The sequence below is a fragment of the Colossoma macropomum genome, unplaced genomic scaffold (genome assembly GCF_904425465.1).
Source record: "Colossoma macropomum unplaced genomic scaffold, Colossoma_macropomum, whole genome shotgun sequence".
Classification (NCBI taxonomy): domain Eukaryota; kingdom Metazoa; phylum Chordata; class Actinopteri; order Characiformes; family Serrasalmidae; genus Colossoma; species Colossoma macropomum.
Window position 1 is genome coordinate 6,717,025 of NW_023494786.1, and position 24,553 is coordinate 6,741,577.

Sequence of the window (24,553 nt, forward strand, 5' to 3'; positions counted from 1 at the left end):
AGATATGAAGCCAAGAGCGACTCTGTGGTCAGAAACTGACCTCGGAGGAAGGGCACAAATGGTGCATCATCAGATGGGCTATAAGGTGAAGCTACATGTAGAGGGTTTCTTCTAAAGCAGCCAGAGTTAGAAATGACTGTCCTCACCCTTTTATTTATTGTTTCCTCTGTGCAATTAGATTAAGGTTAATTTTAGGTGCTCTGCAGCAGTTTAATTGCAGATGTTGCTGCGATACTATTATGATGATTAAATCAAAGGCGGTTGTGAATTACTTGTTTGAAGGAGGTGGGCGATGGCACTGGCGTTCTATTATTAGCTCAAAATTTGATTAAAATTACAGAAGACCTGCACGCATTTCCTCCACTCACAGCAACATGTCTGGCTTACTGTCTTCTGTCAACTAGAGGAGTAAATGTGTCCTTGATGCACATGGCCCACACAGGCAGTTACAGCTGAGTCTTCGCAGAGGCAATACTAAATTTGTCCAGCCACTATTTCATTTAAAGACTCACAGAGCCAAAAAAGCAAAGAGGACCCTGCTGAAGAAAGCCGGACATACCAGCATGCATTATATACTGGTCTGGTGCTAGTTTACCTGGTCAGCCAGCGTGGTCAGGTTGCTGCAGACCAGCATCCCAGCACCCAAAACAAAACATATGCTGGTTTCGCTGGTGACCAGCCATGCTGGTCTGTGCTGGGTTTTGTAATAGGGGGCTTATGATTTAAATATGTATATTGGAGTGATCCTCCACAAAAACATGTTTTGATCTGCTCCATTTAGAATCTACTGAATTGAATATGTTCCCTAAATGACCAGCAGAGGGCAGCAACACTAACTAAGCGACATATTCTTCTCTGAAGGTGATTTTTACTGTAGTTATGGTGCTCAGTAAAGAGACTTTCCACTGATTTTTCAGAATGTTGTACATGACTCAGATTTGGAAGGGTAAATAAAATCATTCAGAGTGGTTTGGTGTGAAATGTGCCTCTCAGGAGAAACTTACCAAGTCAGAATTATTCACATTCGTGATAACTGTAGAGAAAGTTACTGATTTCTTTACAGTGGTGATAGGACTCAGAGGTCACAATGTCTACAGTCAAATGTAATAACTTTATTTACTATCCCAAACGACCAGTGAACCAGTGAGTTTATATGTAACAGCAGAATCTTTTAATGGTTTCCATGATTTTTGTCAGTAAGGTCAGAAGCTATGCAGAGGAGGTTGGAAAGGAAGTTACAGCAATGAGATATTTGGTGAGTTTTGAACTACAGGCAAGGAAAACATTCTTGCTAGCTTTTCTACAAGACTGCATTTTAATGGAAAGTTTTGAAACTCGCTGTGCGTGACCGTCCCAATTTACTTTCTCTATTCTAGGGGACAGTTGGTGCAGTGGTGGCTCCAGGTCACCACTAGATGGCCTCACTCTACAATCACAAACAGTTCTAACATCTGACTGGTGTAGGATGTGGACCACACTGACGATATGTGACATCCCATGCCTTCTGAGATTAAAAAATACCTCTTGCGCAAACAGTCATACTCAGAGTGGCACTTTGACCCCTGTGTTAATGACTGTTCTTGCAATGTTACATAACGTAAAGCTGCTTTAGCTTCTCTGCTTACGTATCTGAGCCTTGTACAACAACAAAGCTTACACTAAAGTTTATTTGTGCGCAACCATGCTTGTGTAATTATATATGTCACCAAAGTAACTGCTGTAAGTAATGACAGTCCATCAGAACAAACTATGTGATCAAATGTGATCAATATGCAATGTGATCAAACCTCACTGTGAAAAAAATCAATATAGTAAGAAATTGGTGAACATTAGGAGCAAATGATTTCAGTATGGCTTGGAAAATAAGGGAACTCAGAAGACGTATAGGGCTCCAATGCATAAGTTCCTTGCCTTGTACTTCCACTCACTGGTCACTTTCTGAGTTTACCTGACACAGAAGGGGAACAGCAGGTGAAGCATGTGAGCAGGCAGGATGCATTTGTGACTAGGTTTTTTAGGCCTGGTTAACAAGAGAGAAAAAGCAGGTTGAAGCCGAGTGCACAGGTTGATGCATGATGAAACATGCATCAAGACCATCCAGAAAACAAGTCTAGGGACAAGTTAGTAGGAAAAATAGGAAGCCAACATAGTTCACAAGCATAACTTAAACATCAGTGACACAAGAAACAGGGGAAACAAATGCTGTATGCACACAGCCACTAGAAACACTTAGTGAATAATGATTACACTGATAATGAAAGCGAGACTAGGACAGTGGCAGAGCCTGGTGTAATCCAGCCACCCTCTTCCCCAGTGGTCACCAACCCTGCTCCTGGAGATCTACCCTCCTGCAGACTTGTTCCCACCCTAATCGACCCCACCTGATCCATCTAATTTTTCCTTCAGAAGTCCTTGATCATCTGAATGAGGCATGTTAGATCTGGGTTGGAGATGAGACCTGCAGGAAGGTAGATCTCCAGGAGATGGTGACCACTGTTCTACAACATTTCTGATTCACAGGACTACTTTTAAACAGATATTATTAGATTTGGTAGCGTTGGTATGGATGTATCAGGCACAGTGTTTTTTTTTCCCCAGTTTTCCCCCTAACATGTCCAAGTCCCACCTGCTGGCTAGATCTCCCTCTGTCACACAGCGCTAACAAGCGTGAAGGCTAGCACATGCTTCCTCCAAGACGTGATGCACCACCGCATCTATTCAAACAGCCAATGTGATTGGACAGCTCAACACACTTAGAGGAGAACATAAAACGTTACAGGTGGTTGTGGCATCGACCTCGCAATCTCCCAGTGATAGGGCTAATGCTTAGACGGTTGCTCCACTCAGAAGCCCTGTGTTGCTGGGGTGTTATATATGTGTTATACACGTCAGTGTCACTGCTGGTTTGAGAGTGGTCCACTATTCAAAAATATCCAGCTAAGACTGCCTTAATTCTGTTCCTGAGAATTGCCCTGTCTTGTTTTACCTATTCTCTGTCCCAAAACTTCTGATCCAGCTCAGGAAAGGCTTGATAATCAGTGGTTGAGCCACATCAGGTGTGCTGCAGCAGTGTATAGTTATATAGAACATTATTTCTGCATTATTACATGGTTATGGTGTAAATGAAGTCATTCAGACTAGTTTGATGTGAAATGCTCTGTTCTAGAGAAACTTACCAAGTCAGAATTATTCACAGTAGTAGTGACACCAGTTTAATGTCTCTGAAAGCTCCCTCACAGACAGTTTTTCCATGCAGTGGTTACACATACACTGTCTGATGCCTGAGACATTGTTGTATGATAGTTCTGAGATGAGCTTTTGGTCTAAGATCTATTTTTGATCTTACGCATGCAAGGCTTGTGAAGCACAATGGTGCCCAAAGAAAACTTCTTTTTTTCAAATTTACTGCTATTTTACATCATCAGCATTGCATATCAACACTCAGGACACACGTATAGGTCCACTGGTGGTTTTGGATAGTAAATAAAATGGCATCCCCAGTTCCTATTAGCACATATGTAAAGAAATCTGAGGTGGTAAATTTCTCTTTAATAATCCATTTCACATCAGACCACTCTGAATGACTTTGCTTACATCTCAACGACTGAACAATCTAGCAAAAATGAATGAAATTGCCATTTAGGAAACATTGACCTAAAGAACGGCTATCACAAATTGTGCATAGTGACAGTTTCTTACAAAATCAGCAACATTCAAAAGTTGAAAATCACTCATGAAATTCTTTTCATTATTTTATATACAATTATAATATAAACAATGTAGATTTAAATGTTGGAAACTAGACTATAAAAGGGATTTTAGCTGTGATCAGATGATAAATAATATTCTGTAATTCCGTAACTGCCTATTTGCAGTTTGACATTTGCCTTAAGATTTTGATCATCACTTTTGAAATATGACACATGCTCATTTTATTATAACTATATCTAAATGTTTGATCAGTGCAGTAGCTGTTTCTAATAAACTGGTCAGAGAGAATGTTCAATCGACTTCTGTGCAGTGGTCAGTGGGTTAGTAGCTGATTGAGTGGTGCATATGTATGTCGTAACCCCTGAGCCCTTTTGAGGTTGAGAGGAAAAGTAGGTCATTTGTACAAATGAACCATTAGCTTTAGGCCCTGGATTGAATCTAGGTTTTCATATCTGTCCTTCTTGTCCAGGCCAAACAGAAAAACAAATGGCCGCCTGTCTGTTTAATTATCTGTCACAGTGTGTCTGGGCATTTAGAACGCAGCGTTGCGTGTCACAGTTTCAGACAGCCCAGGCCTGCACTGCCATCAAACACTCCTCATACAGTGAGGCTGCCGTCTGGAGACACTGCATGCATTTACATTGAGATCAGTCAGCCGGGAGCTGCTCTGCAGACACATTCATACCTAACCGTCACTTCAGCTGACAACATCATGGCCGTGCTGCTGTTACATTAGCCATTCAGTTTGTGTAAGGACACCAAAGAGCAGCACTGCAGGTCAGACATATTTAAAAACGTGTTCACTTAAAGCTAAAAAAGTACCAAACATTACTTTCACAATGGTTTAAACAGAAAAGCTCCCAGATGGCATCTGACTGCAATGTTTAATGATGATGAATTTTCATAGCAGGAAATTGTCAGTTGTATTATGTACACCAGTATCAATAGATACAACGTTGCCATATTGTATTCAACACAGTTTGTGCAGTTCTTGTGTTGCCAATAATAAGGGTCATAATGAAGCTCTGTTTATGTAGTTATGATTGTGGGAACACTTTCTTTTATAGTTTCAAGGTATTCTAGGTACGAGGTGAGTATTGTGGGTAACATGATGGTAAAAAAGACAGTTTAACTAAATTCCCAATAAATGGCCAGCAGTTTCTAGGTAATAGCTGGGTAAGTGTAAAATACAAACTCTAAGGTACTAGGTAATTATTTTGGTCACATGATAGTACATTTCAAGGCAGTTTAATTCAATTACACTGAAATTACCTGCAGATTCTAGATACTAACTGTGTAAGTGTGAAGTACAAACTCTGAAATACTAGGTAATCAACATGATGTTAAGTTCCAAGGCAATTTAACTAAATTCTAAATAAATGCCCAGCAGGGTCTAGATAATAACTAGGTAAGTGTGACGTACAAACTCTGAAGTAGTAGGTGAGTATTGTGGGTGACATAATGGCAAATTCCAGGGCAGTTCAATTAAATTACAGTTAAATGCCCAGCAGGTTCTAGATAATAACTGGATAAGTGTGAAGTAAAAGCTCTGAAGTTCGAGATGAGTATTTTGGGTAACATCATAGTACATTCCAAGACAGTTTGACTAAATTACAATTAAATGTCCAGCATGTTCTAGATAATAAGTAGGTAAGTATAAAGTGCAAACTCTGAAGTACTATGTAATTGTTTTGGCCACATGATTGTAAGTTCCATGTTAAGTTGAACTAAATTCCAAACATATGCCCAGCAGGTTCTAGATAATAACTGCATAAACACTTCAGCTGTTTCCTCATTATTGTGCTTTTTTTTAACATACATAAAATAAAAATAATAAACTGCATCACTTAATATTGCAGTTGAAATTTTAATTGCCCTAAATTCTCAGAATAAGTAAGTTAACGAACTTTGACTAACATACATTTTAGTCACTCCTGTTGAGAGGAGGCCACTGCCGTGTATGTCGTTTCACAGTGATTAATGCTGACATGTTAACAGTTAACATTAACAGTTAACATGCTCAGTTTATTAATGATGTAATGAAGGTGTATTCAGGCCTAACATGACACAGATCTCCAGTTCTGCTTTACTGACTGTACAGAGTTCTGTACCAGTGGGACATCAGGGCAGCCTGTGATCTGTTCAGCAGAAGTTTTCTGATTGAATGAGATTCTGGGTCCTCTCATATACAACGCATTAAAAAAGGTTAAAATACAGAAAACATGGATGAGTTTGTGCAAGTTCAGCAAGTTATGGAAATAAGATACACATACAAATCAAATACTTACATTATTTTATTGAAATTATTTATAGATTCTTTGTCCAACCTAAGGACCTCATTACTAATGTGATATTGGTTTTGATGGGCATTGTAAGTGAATTATCTACTGTTGTCCTCATATCTTCATCAGCATAATGCTGACTTTGCATTTGAGACATAAACATCAAACCGGAACTTCTTTTTGAGGCAGTGTGTGTGACGGTAATGCGTAAAGATGTATGACATGTTCCGAGAAACTCCTGTGAAGTCTGACCCAACTTTGACTTTTAAACTATTATTTCAATTACCAATTTTCAATTAATTATTGTTTCAGATGCAAGCAAATATAACACAATCATCAATTTAGCCTATAGAATTTTACTAGACTGTGTAATCACAACATAATAAACACCAAAGAAATCAGGAAATGATCTCTTTGTAGCAGTTTATGTAGGATGGATAAATATGTGATCAAAAAGAGAAACGCTTTACAGTGACTTGCACTAAAAATGTAAACTTGTCTATCAAGACCACCAATCAGTACCACCACAGCCCACTGGGGGGCTGCGGCCCTCAGGTTGAAAACCACTGATCCGGAGTTTGTACCTTACACTTATCTGATACTACCGCTAGTGTGGTGAGCGTTTGTGAGCTAAGAGAGGAGAGAGACCAGAGATGTGAGTCAGGACTGTCAGAGAAACACTGGTCCTGAATTAAATCTGCCCTGCACAGTTTAGTACTTTGCTTGCTTTAACACACCCATTACAAATAGTCAACAGTTGTAAATGAACTGTTGCTTTGTGAGGAAGTGAGCTTGTGGCTGCATAGACATCAATGTTAGTGTCAGTGCTTTCACTGCTTTAACACACCCATTACAAACAGTCAGGGGGTGTTAACCAGCTGAGTGGTCCGGTTTTCCAAGATCATCTTATTGTTAAGTTTCTCCAGGAGCATGTTTGGGAAACACTGCACTAACCCACAGTGGCTCTGTGCCCCTTAAAGAGAATATCATTGGCTGTCCAGCTCCTTCGACAGTCCTTTGAGCCTCTGTCTGAAAACATATATAAATATATAAATATGCACTACAGTATATGAGGCTGAAGTCAGCTTGTCATTCGTCAGCTTGTTGTTTGAATTTTCCTGTTCCACTTTAAAAGGTGCAGCAGCACCTCAGGCGCCAGAGTGTAAATGAACATATCCACTTGCAACTTCGCCTCGCGGCATCCCATGTATTTCAATGGACAGTTTTGCCGGTGCATGACGGTTTGCAGTGTGGTGAACAGAGCCGTTTTATGAGGAGCCTGGCCACTTCCTATTTCCCCCGTAATATCAAAAGACAGGACTGCAAAACAGCAAACGGCACCCGCGAGCGAGTCCTCAATGAATGGGGGTTAATGGAGCTCAACAAAACAAAAAGTTAAAATAGTTTCTAATCACTTGGCCAGAACTTTCCTTTAATTTTAGAAAGTAGAAGGATGTATTTCACTAAAAAAAACAAAAAAAAAACTTACCTGTATGTTCCCTTTTTTCTACAGCAAATGGGTTTTGGGCAGCAGGATTCTAACATTACTGCTACTGAGCGCTGATTGGTTGGCGAGCAGAGCAGCTTATTGGCTGTTCGCACTCACTGACGTCATGAGCATACATGAGGCGCCGATTTAAATGCCTATAACTCAAGTATAAAAGCTTAAGCATGTTTAAGCATTTATAAACTATGATTTTGACCCATTAATTTTGGACTTGCTCCGGAGCGCCCTCTAGTGTTTGGTAACCCCAGAAGACATTACAAAGTGGTAATTCTTCTCGCTACAAAATCTCCGCTGTTAAATGCTCAGTTTGAAGCGAGTGAATTGTGCACAACTCTAATTGGTGGCTCTAAGCTTCCATTACACATTAGCTGCATTAGCCTCGTAGCTTCAGTGCAAAACTAAAGCAGCAGACATTGAGGAAAAACTATTCCTTTGAGAAAAAACCCAGCTGCAGTGCTGTGGATCTCTAGGAGAAAACTGACACACGCGACTTTCCTCACTTTCTTTATTTTCTGTTTACACAGCCAGCTTGAAAATTTGAGTTTGAATGGCTTACGTATTTCACACAACAACAACAAAAAAACTGCTACGCTCGGTTTCCCATAAATAAGTTCCACATAAATAAAATTGCTGCGGCTGCGTCAGGGTAGAATATTACTCATGGCCATGAATCCCATCTTGTACAGTAAGCCTTTGTCACTTTAATTTATATCCCCCTAGCCTGGGGCTCTTCTGCTGACCCACGCTCTTTTGGGATGTTTATAAATGACCATTTTGCCAGGGGTGTCCATAGCGACCCCTCCAGTCCTGTTCTGTCCCGTCCCTCCTGCACAGTGTCAGACTGTGCATGGGACATATTTTAAGTGAGTTTCCACACAATGACTCCAGTGGTCATGGGGTTCCCCCCCATTTTCTCACGCCTCCCTGAGGAAGGGAAAGCAGCTCATTTTGGCCCTTTTAACAATTCCAAACCAAAGCTTTGACCCACAGTGAATCGGCAGCATTGAACTTTCCATCACTGTTTATAAGCTCAACTACAGCTGTATCGATTTGTCACTACCAAGACTGTCACAAAGAATCAAGGCCTAAGAACGGAGCTCAGTCCTCACCACTGAAAGTCTTCCAAAATAAATCTTGTTTAAACAGAAGAACTTTTTAAGGCCTCAGAGTGAGTAGCTACAGGGACCTCCACAAATATTGGCACCCCTAGTAATCATGAGCAAGATGGACTCTAAAAAAAGTCTTTATTACTTATCCTTTTGATCTTTCATTCAAAATATTAGCAAAAATTGAACCTTTTTTTAAGGTACCACAATTGTTGGCACCCCTAGAAATTCTTTAGAGTTTAAGTTCACCTGAGCAATTAGGATCACTTAAATGGTCAGCCCTGACTTTTTGTTCCACTGGGGAATATATGAGATGAAAACATAGGCGAGAAAGCCTCTGCTGTCAAGGACCAACAAACTCAAGCACCTACAGTTTGCCAGATGTTACCGGAACATTCAGTAGGACTGTGTTTTGTGGTCAGATGAGACCAAAACAGAGGTTTTTGGCAACAAACACCAGAGGTGAGTTTGGCGTAGACACAAAGAAAAGTACCTCATCCCCCCTGTGAATATTTTACATGAAAATCAAAAGGATTGACAACAAAGAATGTTTTTTAAAAGCCTGTTTTGCTAATGATTACTACGTGTGCCAAAATTTGTGGAGGGCGCTGTGTGTGGCAAACTAGTGTTTAAAAAACTGCCTTTATACCATAATAGCCCATGTAGGGCTGAGCAATATTACTATGTTTATCATTAATGTTGTAAATTACATCACATTATGCCACAATATGCTTTTCTCAGTGTATCATGGTTGTCATTAGTGCTTTAAGAACACTGACCAACTGTTTCATTACAATGAGAGCATAATCAGTCCTGTTTATGTATGTGAAACCTTGAATACAATCACTGTACTTAAAGTTATTGATGGTGCTTTTTAAATGTGGCACTACAGGTTTCTTTCTTGTCTGTCCATATGAAAAAGAAATATATTTACATATATTTTTCAAAGTATGTGTCAGTATGATCCTGAAATAAGTTTGAATATACATATGTGTGCATATTACTAAATTATTACATTTAATCTATGCATATGTGCATATATTTCAGTATACTGACATGTATGTCAATATATTGGCATATATTTAAAGGCTATAAATTGACACAAGGTCCTGTCTGAAGTCTGGCTTAAACCCTGCTCTCCCCCACATGAGGAACATGAATGTTAAACACTACTAATAAAATAATTTAAATAATAATAATATGGGCTACATTTCTAACCTGATCTTTACTTGATAGCTTCAATAAAGACACCACTGAACCCTGATTAATAATTGGATTCTTATGGAAGGAAGTAAAAACTCCCGTAATGTCTCTGATAACATGAAGTACTATTTCAATGCCATGTACATAGACTCCATGCACAATGTGGCACATACATTCTGGAAATATATGTGAATTTATGTTTTTTTGTTTGGCATTTTGATGCTAAGCCAATACATATATTGGCATATCTTGAACACATACAGGGTGATTCAAAAAGATTCATCCAATTTCAAAATGATTTATTTCACTTGTAAATCATTACAGAACAATGCAGCAAATTGTAAATGGTTTAAGGAGCATAAAGTTTATTACGCAGTTTTACAAGTGCTCAATATGAACCTCCTCCAGCTGTACAGACAACATCAACGCCATAGTCAAATTCATCCCATACTGGATTGAGCACGTCGGGTGTTACTGTACTCACGGCTCTTTCAATGCGATTTCAGAGATCATCCAGTGTTGTGGAACCAACGCCGAACGCTCTGAGCTGGTGGAGGTTCACTGCTGACAAAAATCACTTTGCACAGTTATGACGGATTCACTCTTATTGAACTGGAGAACGCCAAACGCTTTCTGCTCAGGGGTCGCCATCTCCTCACAGACTGAAGGGAGCCATTTTCTGGTGACAGTCAGAAACTCTATGACCCCCTCTTTCAATTGGTATGTGATTGGTTCCTAGGCACCTCACGGCTTAAAAAATACGGTGCTTTGAAATCGGGTGAACCTTTTTAAATCACCCTGTATTTTGGATGTGAAGAAATAAATATACACATATTTATGGGTGTTTCAAATGATCAAATTTTAAAAAACCTTAATATTGTGATATGTATAATGACGATGTGTTGATGTATTGTGATGCTGCGAGATCGGCCATCTCTAGACCCATATTAAATTTATTCAACTTGATGTACACATACAATATCTGACTCTGTCCGGTGGTGTAGAAGCAAACAAAAACAACTTTGTAATATTATATTATTTATTTATCTTTGTACAATGTAATTACAATACAAATATGTAGGTTTAAATACAAAATTCTGTAAATAAAGATTAAAAATAAACTCCACTGGTTTGTTATCACTAGCCTACAGTTTACAATCAAGTTTATGAGGTAATTTAGTTTTCTCATTTTTGACCTACAATTGTTTCTCTTTTTTTTTAACTTGGGGAAACATGGAGTGAAAGCCCAGGGCAATCAGCTGTATAAATTCATCCATTGCATCTTTATGCAGAAGATTTGGAGCATAGATCGTGGATAAGCTCATTTAGGAGAAAAATCGATCCCCTCCCACCACAGAGCCCACAGCTAGGCCGGATAACAAATGCGTTCTCTTTGGAAAGAGGAATTCCTAAGTAAACCCACAGTGCCGCCTACACAGGCTCGGTTAACCCTGTATTTAGCAGTTGGTGGTCAACAAAATGGACGGCGGCTTTGTAAATCTGTAACGCGCCAGCTGTGTGGTCTAAGTGAACCAGGTAGTAAATACACTGGAACTGTTCTGTATATATATTATAATTCATTGGAGTGTCCTTTAACACACAGTGTGCAGTCTGGCTTTGACCATCTAGCTTTTATCCTTTTCGCTGAGAAACTCCAGACCCTGCGGTCAGATCGTGTCCAAACGCTCAGCATGTCCTTACCCAACGCCTCAAGCTCCTACACTGAGAACCGGACCAGCTGAACAGAAGTAGCAGAGACTATGCAGCTTTATTGCAGAGTGAGAACCGTGTTGGTATAAAAACGCACCACGTTGCAAAAAAGTGTGACAAAATTGGAATGTTTCCCCAAAAGAGACGCCTCCGCCGCTGTCATGCTTGGGACACTGACTTGTCGATGGGGACGGATAAATGGCTAAGGTGGTGTCACTGTGGAAAAGTGAGTTTTATCACAAAAAAAGAACATACTCGGTTCTCAGAGCACGTACACATTTGCCTTTGATAGATGACAACTATCTGTTGTTCTATTTTACAGGTTGAGTAATGAGCGCAAAATAAACGAAACCCAGGAACGCTCGCTCTTCTTATTAAAACATAATTAAAGAGAGATTTTCAGCATGCGTGGATCGTATCAAATGACCCTCCTTGCAGGACGTCTGGTCCAAATCCTAATCCTTACTTTCAGTGGTTTCTGTAAACAGCTCATTGCTCTAACTTCCTGACATTCACAAAACTTCACAAATGTACTCCTCAGCATCGCTTAACATCTCATACCGCCCACACGCATCTTCCTTCCAGCTTCTTAAATTATTCTCTTTCTTCTCAACGTAATCCACTTTACTATTACGTTCTTCGTCTACCACCTTCAACTTCAAAGAAACTCTCCAAATCCGTTCGCAGCCAAAATAAAATCCCTAATGAACCTCAGTGAACTTCAATGTTAAGCCTACTGGCTGACTGTTTTGGGGGGATTCAATTTTGTTCCCTCAACTGGCTCTCATAGCCTGTAGTGTTCTGACTTGCAATCTCATCAACATCATCAATGACTCTGGAAGAAGACCTCACGTAGCTGCTTTATGTTGTTCGTTTTGCAATTGCTAATCAAGCGCACTTACAATGCCTGTCAAAAGTGTGAGGACATGTCTGCTTTTGAAATTTTAGTAATGATTGATTTTCGTTTTTTTTTATTATCATTTAGCAAGTGTCATCCTTAGCATGAAGAGTATGAATGGTTTTGACAGTTTTCTTTTCCAAAAGCACATACTGAAACGCTTTTGCCCCAAAGATGTCTTAGTGACAGGCATTGGGTATGTCATTATTACTAAGAAAGTAACTTTGTCAGTAATTTTTTCTTCAGTTTTGCAAAGATCTAAACAGTTTTCTATCTATTCTATAAGATATGCCATTATAAACCAAAAAAACACACACATGCTCATGCTTATTAACAAGATCCTAAAAGGCTGTGGTCCCCAAACTTTTGACAGGCAGTGTGTATATCGCCTAGATTCTCCTGAGCCCTGACGTCAATTTCACCTCCAGTCTATACCATGTTCTGCATGTAGTCGCAACTTGTACTAATGACCTCATCAGCATAATGAGAGTTGTACTGTGCCGACTGCTGATCACTTTGGTGTCCATGGGTTGTTGGCAGGCTGGCGATATGATGCTTCTGCGGTGACTCACAGGGGTTGAATAATAATTAACAGCCACAAAGAGGGCGACAAATAAGGGGAGAAAAATAAACATGCTATTTACACTCTCACACAGCATTTACTCGCAGCTCCATCAGCTCTGATCATGCAGCCTCTCATCTGGTGAATCATATCTTCTCCCTGTAGCCAAATTATAAGTGGTCTTGTGCCAATCATTTCATTAAAAAAATACATGGAAACCGACTTAGAATCATTTCACTTAAAATCAAGTACAAATCAGATTTAAAAAAAACCTGTTACAGTTACATGAAACATAATAAATAGATATTTTGGCAGTCCAATTATCAATCAGTAATCATTTGCGAAGGCTCTCGAAGGCTTTGACTGAAGGTCACGTGATTCACTTGGTAAACCAGCGCCGTTGCTAATGAAGACTAAAAATCAGAAGCCATCCCTGTCCTCTAAGTGCCTGAAATGATGTGACTGTAATTGTTTGTGTTCTGAGACATTCCTGTGTTCCCGGATCTAAGAGTCTGAAGTTAGTGGTCCGAACGACACAAAACACAAACCGGACAATCCCCTACGTAAAAGTAATGACCTGAAAGAGCAGGTGTCTACAGTAGAGATTCCCTATGAGAAAAAAGCAGGAGAAAAGCAAAAGCAACAGGATGTGGAGTAGTTTCAGTCTCGTGTCAGGAGTCTGTGAAGCCTGGCCCATACAGATGTGATTATAGCTCTATCTCGAAAGTCTTTTGTAAGTCATTGGAAAAAGGGTTGGATGCCTTGGGCTGCGATTTGGACTCAAGTGCTGCCCACTTCGCCTCAAATCGCTCTGCTTCCTGGGCATCAGCTGGGAGACTGGCCTGCTGCAGGCTCTCCACTGGCCAGCTGTTGATGCTGCCACTCCCAGTAGTACTGGTGCCGTTTGGTGTAACATTGGTAGTGGATGTAGACGTGGTGGTGGCGGAGGGGAGTGTGTTGTGAGGGAGCCCATTGACAGCTGGAGGGTTGGCGAACGTGGTGCCAGGAAAGCCCCCAGGCAGGTTGGGGAAAGTTGAGGTTCCCCCACCGAGCGTGCCAGCCTTGGGTCCCATGGGCCCCCCTCCAGTCGAGCCAGTGGCACTGCAGAAGACGTTAGCCACCATCTGCGAGGGCGTGATGCCCACCACTGGCACGCTGGCATTGGGGTAGGTCATGCTGTTAGCCATGGCAGGCATGTAGGCCTGCATGGGCACGTAGGCTGGCTGCAGTGGCGGCTGGCCATATATGCCCACAGGTGCAGGAGTGGTGTCAAAAGCCATGGGGAAGGGCTGCATGGAGGTGGGCAAGGAGCCAGGAGGAACCATGGGGATGGTGGGCACTGGTGGAGGCTGCTGGGTGGGTGGTGGTGGTAGGGTGGGGGGAGACTGCTGCTGAGCCTTCACGGCCTTGGCCACCTCCTCCAGCCAGCGCTCAGCCTCTGACGGCGTCCGCTTGTGACCACTTTGTGTAACTGGAGGTGGGGAGTGGACAGCAGGCTCCGTCTGGACCCAGGAGGTGGTAGCTGCAGGGGACAACAGAAGAGGTGCAAAATTAACATAAAGAATGAATCAACAATTTTACAACTGAACTTTGATTAAAAAATGCAACATTTAAAGTGTCCAGTCTTCGGGTCAATCTGATCAATGCCAGGTATCATCATCAGTATGGCTGTTAAGTACAGCTGAAAGGTTTAGCACAGAGGAGGGGCATTTGGCCACAGCCACTCGTGAATCTATTGCCTGTGGAGGCAATAATCATTCAACTAAGACAGGAGCTGAGACCCTTTAGGCTGTACAAGGAAATGAATGAGGACAAGTTGATATTAGCAGAGCTTTGTAACAGTTAACGATTCATCACTCTATGCAGGACAGAAAGGCACAGGAGGAGGAAAGAGAGAGTGCTAGCAGGAGCCCATCATAAACCCTTGAGCAGAAAAGCAATGGCCGCATGCTTGTTCCAAACAGAGATCAAGAGAGATCTTCAAGATATCTATTGCAACTAAGCAAGGGAGCAGAACCTGTGGAGCCATAGGGTCTTGGTAATGTCGTCAGCACCCACCTTTGAATTTAACAACAAGGAGTTCACCCTGAAGGTGATCAATTCGATTCTGAGGGCTGCTAAAGCAAGCTTAGATCCTGGGCCAAGAGAAATATCCTACAAGGTCTACACAAGCTGTCCCAGATTATTGCATAGTCTGTGAGGGAACCTCATGTTTATCTGAAGAGAATGGAAGATAGGCTAGCGGGAGAATTTGGCAAAGGGTAAGTGAATTCTGGAGGAGACCTCGAAGCAGTTCAGAAGCATCTCACTCCTTTTTCAGCATAAGCACCTCATAGTTAGTGGAAAACCCCCTAAAGGATTCCTACTTCAACATTACAGGGCAGAATAGGGGAATCCTGAGTGTATCAAAGTGCATTCAGCGCACAGGACCTGTCATCCAGTTTATCGGAGTGGTTTGCGAAGGCAGAGAAGGTCTCGCTAATGCCTATGGTTCTATATCCCTCAAGCTGGTAGAAACAGCATTGGACTGGCACCATCCAGGCAAGACCAGGAACTTAATTCTGTACCAGTGGTCAGTAGTTTCAGGCTGAGAGTTACCACTGAAACAACATCAGCATGGCATCAGCTGGAGAAGGGGATCATCACTGGATGTAAAATTTCAGTGATCTTAGCAATAAACATGCTGGTCAAGTCAGCAAAAGGCTCTCTGACTAAGTCTAATGTCCCTTGTCAGAGAATTCATGAATAATGAACACTTCATCAATGTCTGAATGCAGCAAAGTCCAGATCCATGGATGTAAATAGGCAGAAGGTGACACACAAGTTGAAGGTCTCAAAGTGCTCATCACCTGGGGTTGTATGTGCTTCAATCCAGCAAAGTTTAGATCCAAGGTTGTGAGGAGAGCTGATTAAACTCAATCACTGAGAAAGTTGTTAAACTTTTGATCATACCTGAACAAGGTAACATTCCAGATGATCAGCAGGGAGCTGGGGTCATGGCTGATGGCAGTGGGTAAATCAGGACATCCAGACAAGTACCACGCCAGAGTCTACCAGCATGCCATTCAAGTTCTGAGGCCCTTGCTGGTCTATGAGGTACCACTGACTACTGTGAGGATGTTCCAAAGAAAATCAATGATAATCTTTTTGCAGAGAGCAGGGCTTAATACAGAGTTTAAGGCAGGCACAGAGAATAAGCAAGGGAATATGTCAGCTGGTCCAGGACAAAGGGCCAACAATAGCATAGTGGGGATGTAATAGTAGGATCTGTGGGCACAATAGGAGCGTGGTGGAAGTGATTTCTGGATCAGAGCTCTGGAAAGCTGAGCTACTCTGCATCAAGTTCCTTGTCCAATCTGTGTAGAGTGTCCAAAACAGTCCAGCCTTTTCTTCTGCTAGCAAATGTTATCAGCAGTGGAATCATCCAGAGCAAACAGAGTCACCCAGCAAAGCAGACAATCACTTTTATCAAGGTAGGAGAAAAGCAAGCTGTAGCCAAAAGAGCCATATGGGCTCCTGGGTACTGCATGGGACTGGCAGCTTGGGAATGACCTGGGGATACAGTTTAAATTCCCAGAAACCATCTAAGTGACCACACTCAGGCCTCACATGGTGGGTGGTCCAGCTGAAGCTAATGATTCCCCGGAAGGACTGGATGGAGGAAGCATAAGAGAGGAAAAGGGACAAATATGAGGACTTTGTAGGCAAAAGAGGTGATCATACCGCAATGTTTTGCAGTTGCCAAGGAATATTTCATTTCCAAGTGAAGTAACTGAATAGTTTCTTAACCCTGCATACCACACACCATGGTTTTGCATCATATTTTCAAATGAAGGATGTTTTTTCTTCTTGGTATAATTTTTGTTCTTGTCTTCAATTGGTCTTTATCTGGGTTTACAGCCCCGGTGAAAAGTTTGTTAATCTAAGTTTCTTAATTTTTCACTTCTTCATTTACGCTTACCATCAACTGAAAGCAGCCAGCAGCTACCTACACACATGGATGAGACATAATATAGACCAATATGTTTAAAATTATGTCAAATTAGTTCATGAATAGTTCAATGGCAATAAAAAATACTGATAATAATAACAAAACAGTGGATTTCAGCAATTAGGCTATTAACTGTCATGGGCTGGAGGTTAGGGAACCAGCCTTGTGACTGGAAGGTCACCGGTTTGATCCACTAAGCTGACAGGACATGGCTGAAGTGCCCTTGAGCAAGGCACCTAACCCCCAACTGCTCCCTGGGTGCCGTGGATAGGTGTGCTTACTGCCCCCTAGTGTGTGTGTTCACTAGTGTGCATGTATGTGGGTGTTTCACTCCACGGATGGGTTAAATGCAGAGGTCTAATTCCTCTGTGTGCAAGGAAAGTTGGCCAATAGTTCTGAAAATAAAAAAAATAAAATAAATGAAAATAAAATAAATAACTGCCGCAGAATTATGGCCCATTAATAAATGATCCCACAACCCAGTGGTCGGAAACCCCCGGCCTAAGGCACATCACTGATACTTTAAAGAGGGAGTACAAGCAAGATGCGTGGAATAACATAACGACATCATCACACATAGTTTCACAGTGTGTGTGTCTCCAGCCTCACCTTGCAGAGGGGCAGGTGGAGGGGGAATTGCAGGAGGGACAGTGCATGCTGGTAAGCCGTTGCTGGCGACTTTGGCACAGAGGTCCTCCGAGGGTTTGGTGAATGAGCTGTTAATTTGGCTGCACAGTGCGTTGATGCTATCCGCCTCCCCTGCCACAGACAGGTCCATCTCGGGGACTGGGGGGAAGAATCAAATAGACAGTCAGTTATACATATCAAAAATCATGCAGCAAGACTATATAGAGCACTTAGAGCTAAAGCTTAATGAAACAATTTGTATGCAGTGGAGGCTGTGGCATCTAACTGGAATGCATGGCTGGCTGATTAAATTGATTGCTTTTATTGTCGATGTGGACTGTCCTGCATTAACAAACCATACACTACTATGAAGTGCAGATAAGCATGTAAGCAGTTTTTAACCTGACACAATAATAAATATGGTGGTTACACAAATAAAGTCTCATTTTAATCAGTACTAAACTTAATGCCATTCGAACGACTAACTAAGGAAATCCTAGATCTGTGCTAAAAACAGCAGATCATCTATAATTCCCAAATCAGTGCCCAGTCTGGCCTGATGGATTAAGGCAGTAAACAGAGAGGGCTGCATATCTGTGCTGTGAAGAATTCTCCTGGACAGGATCAGGGGGAGGTTTTCTCTGTGTAATGCACAGAACAGCAGGGAAACATAGTGATTCATGTCTTAGTAAGGCTTCCAACAGTGTCATCCTGACACAGCTGCAGGGCTTCTATAAAAATAAAAATGGCCAGGAATTGTAGCACTTTGTAAAAGGATACTATATGCGATGCTTGTTTTGCTGTGTAGTTTGCTGGAGAGGATTGATCCCATTTGGAATTTTGCATTTAGTTGACTCTGAACATTATGCTAAATAGTGGTTTCTAGGTTATAAATAGACAAACCTGTAGATGCAAAATAAAACTAACAAACTGACCCCATGCATTTCATGTCCTTGATGTGATATTAGCACTCACACCTTTCAAAAGGTGTTTAAGCTGCCTTTGTCTCAAATTGTATCGCAGTGTATCTTATTGTATCGTAATGTTGTATTAGTCTGTGGCTGGAACATCACATTGTGACACTGTAAAACACAGCTTTTAGAATATTGCACTTGGATTCAATATTCTTAGCTGAACAATGGAAAAATTAACATATGCCATAAAAGGCACACTTTCAGCCACTCCTTCGTGTTGAGACACCACTGTATTGCATCAAATCAAATAATGAATTTTTGTGAATCGTTACTCCACAGAGGGTTAAAAGATTTTGAATATTTTTTTTTAATTTTGAATAATGATTTTGAATAATACTACAGTTTAGAAGAAAAAATCACTACTTAGGTAAAATCTATCAATTGGGATTAACCCTATGAAAATGTATTCAAGACACATATAAAACCAGGTGAGCAGTAAGATGCATTTCATCCAAGTCACAGTTGACAAACAAAACCCTTCCCAACACACTGCATTATAATGCATGTTGTCCAACATTACAGCCATAATAATTAGTCTAAACATCTTTTAAACATTGACTGCTGAAGTTCATGTATTCCTTGGTGTTCAAGGAAACAAAAAACTGCGATTTTTCTAAAGCAGCGACAATTGTTTTAGTATAGAACAGGAAAACTGCTTCAATTGGTTGTTGTGTTATGAGCTGACTTGCATATTACATGACATGTGCTGTAATGGTGCTGTAATGTGAGTGAGATCCTTGATTTTAATCCAGTATGAATCTACAATGTCCGTAATTGTTACAAGTCTGCTAAGTAATAATTTTAGAGCAAATTACCTTCTATAATTCTGTAACACTCTGAGTTCCTTCAGTAATAGTAGTCCTGTTTAAACTGACCTCACAGTAATGTAATAACGAATCCTGAAAATGGACATCGGCACCTCTGTTTTTTGGCGACTGGGAGACAAAGCTGACTGCAAAAATGGAGCTTTTAATGGCTTATTTATGGCTTATTAGGAAGAGAAGGAAAATGAAATATCTGAAGGTACCTCTTACAGGGCAGTGTGATTTCTGTCCTGTTGGGTGCCATTTGTTAAGTTAAATGAACCCACTTTACTAGCCTAAAGATGTTCTACCTGGTATTAACTGTAAGTTTGTTTTTGCTGTTTGTTTGTTTGGATCCATTTAATTCTAATCTTAACGAGAACTTCCTATGTTGTATTGATCCGGGCTGTCAGGGGTAATTTGGGGAAATTAGACACAAATACTTTATCTCATACGAATCGGCCAGTCAAATCCCCTAGAAATTCGATTACCAGACCTCTTCTGGTAAAACAAATCCAGCTTGAATAGGGCTGAAGTGCACATGCATGTGGTTAAAAGCATGAAATGACCAGGTGTAAACAAGCTCATACCCAGACTTCTAAACAGCTGTTTCTTGTTAACTTCACAAAAAGGTGAGAAATATCATATTTTCAGTCCTTTGGCCTTTAGTGTATTCTGTGGGGGGAATTTAGTGGCTGACCTGGGTTCTTGGTCTGGAAGTCAGTTTTGCGCTGCAGGGTGGAGGGCAGGTCGTTGAGACGCAGCGAGAGCTGCCTTTTGAACGGTGAGTTCTTCTGGCTGAGGGTGGGGAAGCCGCGGAAGGACCCCTGCCGCACCAGCTGCTCAAGGGGGGCGTGGCGACGTGGGATGACATGAGGCCCACCTGCCTCTGCCCGCTCCACCTGCGTGGCTGCGCCCTCTGGTGGTGAAGCATTGCCTGGTGGCACTGCAGGGATGCCACATTGTTCTGCAGAGTGGAAGTCACATCAGACGTCAAACTTCAAAATAGTGTTAACAAGTGGAAATATTTTAGGCAAATTTTTTTCAAGAGTCAGATTTTTTATTCCCTATTTTGACACAGTAAATAAAAATATAGATTATATTTACAGATTTTTTAAAATAGTGCAGTTTATTTCTTATTTCTGGAGGGATATATTACAGCTTGAATATAGTTTTTTTATATAGAGACGCTACAGAGTCAGGGATAGCATGCAGAGATTGAGTTGCGATCTGTGCTGGCCCCAGATGTGCCGACCTTTCTTTTTTTCCTGAAGCTGCTTCATGAGATCCTCCCTGTCTCCCTGCTGCACGGCCGATGAGACGCGGAAGGAGCCTTCGCGGACGAACGATGTGCGGCTGGCATCAAAGGAGGCCGTGACCCCACATTCCTTCTCCCGCCGCTGCTTCCGCTCTAAGCAGGCAGCGAACGCACATCCCACTGCATGACTCAGACGCTCACCCTGCCATGGATAAAACCACATTAGCAACACAGCGACAGGTGACCACAGCAATGACAATTACATGGTTTCTTATTTTAGCCTATTGGAAACTGGAAAATTGATGCACCAAAAGCACAATCTTAGCTGAAACTGAAATTAAGGACACACTGAGAAGAAAACCAAAAACGGAACACATTTTTTTTTGCCTTTTTTGTATTCGACGTAAACAATATTTACTTATTTAGCTTTTGATTTATTCAACAGCAAAAGAACCAACTATTTTCACCACTATTTCAACCTACTTACTTCATAAAATGGAAACTTTTACTGTGAAAATGTTTTTTTTGGCTTTTTCTACTTTCATCCAGAAAATGAAAGTGCTATTTTTGGCCATTTTCAGCCATAATTTTATTGCATCTTGACTGGAAACTGCATGTCAGTGATGCCCAGCCCTGCTCCTAGAAATGCCCTGTCCTGCAGAGTTCCAATCCTAGTCTAACGCTCAAAACAGTTAATCAATGTAGCATCTGAATTCTAGGGTCAGATACAATATTTCAGATTTGGGCTGCCCATAATCTCTGCAGGGTGCACATATTCAAGAACTGGAATATGCTCACCCAGTGCTTAGGTCATGGGACCATGTTCTGGTGACAGCTAAATGTTAACAAAGCTAAGCTATGTTGCTAGGCCCAAGACTGAGATCCTACTGACAATCGAACTGCACTCCAAGGTCATAATGTGTTTGTCCCCACATCTCAAGTGCAGATAGCCTGCCCCAGGCACCTGTTCCAGTCGAGATAACCGCAGTATAATCCTTATCTTAATCCCACTTTGCTGGGAATGGAGGCTAAAGCCTGAACGGCAAGTTGCTCTTACCGAGTCCTTGACAGCCATGAAGCAGTGGCAGATCCAGCGGCGGGTGGTGCCATCCCGGCAGATATAGGAGAAAGCCTTGTCATAGTTACGGTCAGGTGCGCAGAAGGACACCTTCTCGATGGTCTGATCAACAATAAGGTCCTACAGTTGAAACAAAACAAGGATGGAACTCCAATGTTAATAGCAAAACAAAGAGACATAATATATACATATTCCTCCTGTAGACATGATACTAGGAACGAGCGTGATTATTGAAATGTACAAATACCTGAATTCATTTTATTGTGCATTTGTCAACTTCGTCAGGAACATTTTTACATCTCCAAATCACAACTGCCATTGTTCGCATTCCAGTGGTCACTGACAGGGTCATTTCTGAACATTTAGGGGGTCATTTACGAGACTGGACCTAAAGACCTCCCAAAGTATACAAATACTTTTTTGATTAGGAAAAAAAAACCTCTGGATTCACTGTGTTTTTTCTACAAGTAAAAAGTACATTCTTTTGGTCCCATGGTGTCACGGGGGGTCCTTAGTAATTGCTTATACTGCTTATAGCAAGAAACAGCCCTTGTTATTGGCAAATGTTGCATTTATTCCATGAACAGAATATATATCCTGTGACCTTTGCTTAAGCCCTATTCGAGCAGGATTACTTTTACCTGAGTAGATACTGTAATTACTGATGAGTTCCATGATTTTAATCCACTATAAATCTACCATGTCTGTACTTTTAACAAATTTGCTCCAGAGTGAATTACCTTCCTTAATTCATCAAACATGGGGCTCCTTCAGTAATAGTAGTCCTGTTCAAAATGAACTGATGGCAATGTAATAACAAAATCTGCTAATAGATATAATGTCCCACTTTTTTCACAAGCTGGAAAAATTCAGAAGATGACTTTACTTGTGAGACCTTGCTGACATAACTTTTTAGACCACATTTTTGCTGATGGGCTAATCAGAAGCAGAATAAAAATGAAATATCTGAAGGTACCCGGTGAAGGGCAGAGCAATTTCTGTCCTGTTCGGCGCCTTTTGTTAAGTAGAATGGCCCACTTTACTAGCCTAATGCTATTCTATCTGGCATTAACGGGGAGTTTGTGCCGATGCAAACGTCCAGGCTAAGACGTTTTGATCCGTGCTATCTGAGGTAATTTGAGGAAATTACACAGATACTTTATTCTGTATGAATTGGCCAGTCAAATTCCTTACAAATTATATTACTGGATCTCCTATGGTAAAACTAATCCAACTCAAATAGGGTTTTAGTGATGTATCCTTCCCAAGTTTACAAGCCGAAGGTACCTTTAAGCCCATTTTACACACACAGTAACCGTGCCACTTGACATGCCACACTGTACTGACCACAGGCAGCATGCGGCGCTGCATCATTAGCTTGCATATAAAGCACAAAATATGCTTTGTGTCTATATCTGACACTTGCGGCGCAACTTATGCTACCGGTTTCTTGCTAGAAACAGTACAGTATTCAGTATTTAATCTAGGTCCATAATTAAAACAGCAGAAAGCTATATTTTGAGTTGTAGCAGCAGCAACTGTCTTACTGGATGAAACAAATTTATACAGACATCTCTTTGCTTCATCAATGTGAGTCACGTGAGTCACTTTATCTATTTATTGTGAAATAGCTACAAATGCCTCTCATATTAAGTAAAATCACAACCTCTAAGTGGAGCTACAAGGATCTATTTCAAACAAAAGATGTACGGTGTACAGTTGTCATTGTTCTGTCATTGGTCAAATGGTGGTGTGTTCAATTTTACATCGCTAAAACACAAAGATAAATCAATACAGCAACCAAACAATTAGGTGTGGATCAACTCTTATGCCATCTGCATGCAATAAACTAATGTTAAACAGCTATTGCTTTGTTTTTTATTCATAACAATACAAAACATGGGACATTTCTATACTATTTTTTTTTAAATGTGTACGTTCAAATAGCAAAAATGAAAGACTAGACAAAGACAAGGTTATTTCTTCCTGGTACGTGTTGCAATCTGACTCCTCCAAAACACTTAACCTCAGTGTGTTGAGCCACTTTGTAACCAGATCCTCTTGAAGCAATAATGGATCACGTTTGCATGTTCGGAGCCACAATAGCTGCATAATACATGAGCTGGAGGGCATAAGTGATAGGTGAAGGGCCTCACACACAGTGATGCAGCCTTTTTCCATAAGAATAGAGAAGAGGAAGAGAATAAGGAAGGTGAGGGGCCCATTCACTGTGAGCCTCTTAATGGTCAGCAAGCTGAGCTCTGAAAGGCTGGTCACAGGCGACTGCGTTCCGGTGGAGGAAAAAAAGGCGGAAGAGAGGAAACGGTCGGGGGGCTGCTGACTCACGTCACATTTCTGAGAAGAGAGGGACCGGGGCTGGGCTTTTTAAATGTCAGGCTGGGACCCCAAACGCAGTTGCCTGCCTTCATTGTTCTGGAGCCATATGGACAGTGGCGAGGAAGATTAGGTCCCTGTGCTGACTCATAGGGAAGCTGAGGGATTACCAGAAGGGCAGTGAGAAAAGGAGGGAGGGGTTGGAGGTCTGGTTGTGTGGGGGGAGGGCTTACAGGAAACAAAAAAGAGATTGCTTTGTGCCTTCTTTTCACAAGCTGGAAAGAAACAGAGGATGACTGTACTTGTAATGCGGCTGACTTTACCTTTGCAGACTAAAACCTACTGTGTGTGTGTGTGTGTGTGTGTTTGTGTGTAGTCTGTTTTACCCTCCTTTGTGCAGGGAAGTCACAATTACTCGATTAAACTTGGTACTTTTTTGAATAAAATAATAAATTAAAATGTATATTCTCAAGATATTAGCAGTGATTAGTTGGCAGTTTTAATGATAT

General features: G+C 41.2%; 1 protein-coding gene across 2 annotated transcripts in view; it reads right to left on the reverse strand.

Moving 5' to 3' along the window:
* Window positions 1-11,014: 11,014 nt before the first annotated feature.
* The window catches only part of numbl (NUMB like endocytic adaptor protein), an 80,932-nt gene continuing 67,393 nt past the window's right edge, over window positions 11,015-24,553 (reverse strand). For both annotated transcript variants that reach the window (XM_036558916.1, XM_036558907.1), the window contains exons 5-9: window positions 21,690-21,830; window positions 20,630-20,834; window positions 20,075-20,341; window positions 17,580-17,756; window positions 11,015-14,501 (exon numbers count right to left, since the gene is read on the reverse strand). In XM_036558916.1, coding sequence (XP_036414809.1) covers window positions 13,687-14,501; window positions 17,580-17,756; window positions 20,075-20,341; window positions 20,630-20,834; window positions 21,690-21,830 — 1,605 coding nt within the window. In that variant the 3' untranslated portion in view covers window positions 11,015-13,686. The remainder of the gene's footprint in view (window positions 14,502-17,579; window positions 17,757-20,074; window positions 20,342-20,629; window positions 20,835-21,689; window positions 21,831-24,553) is intronic.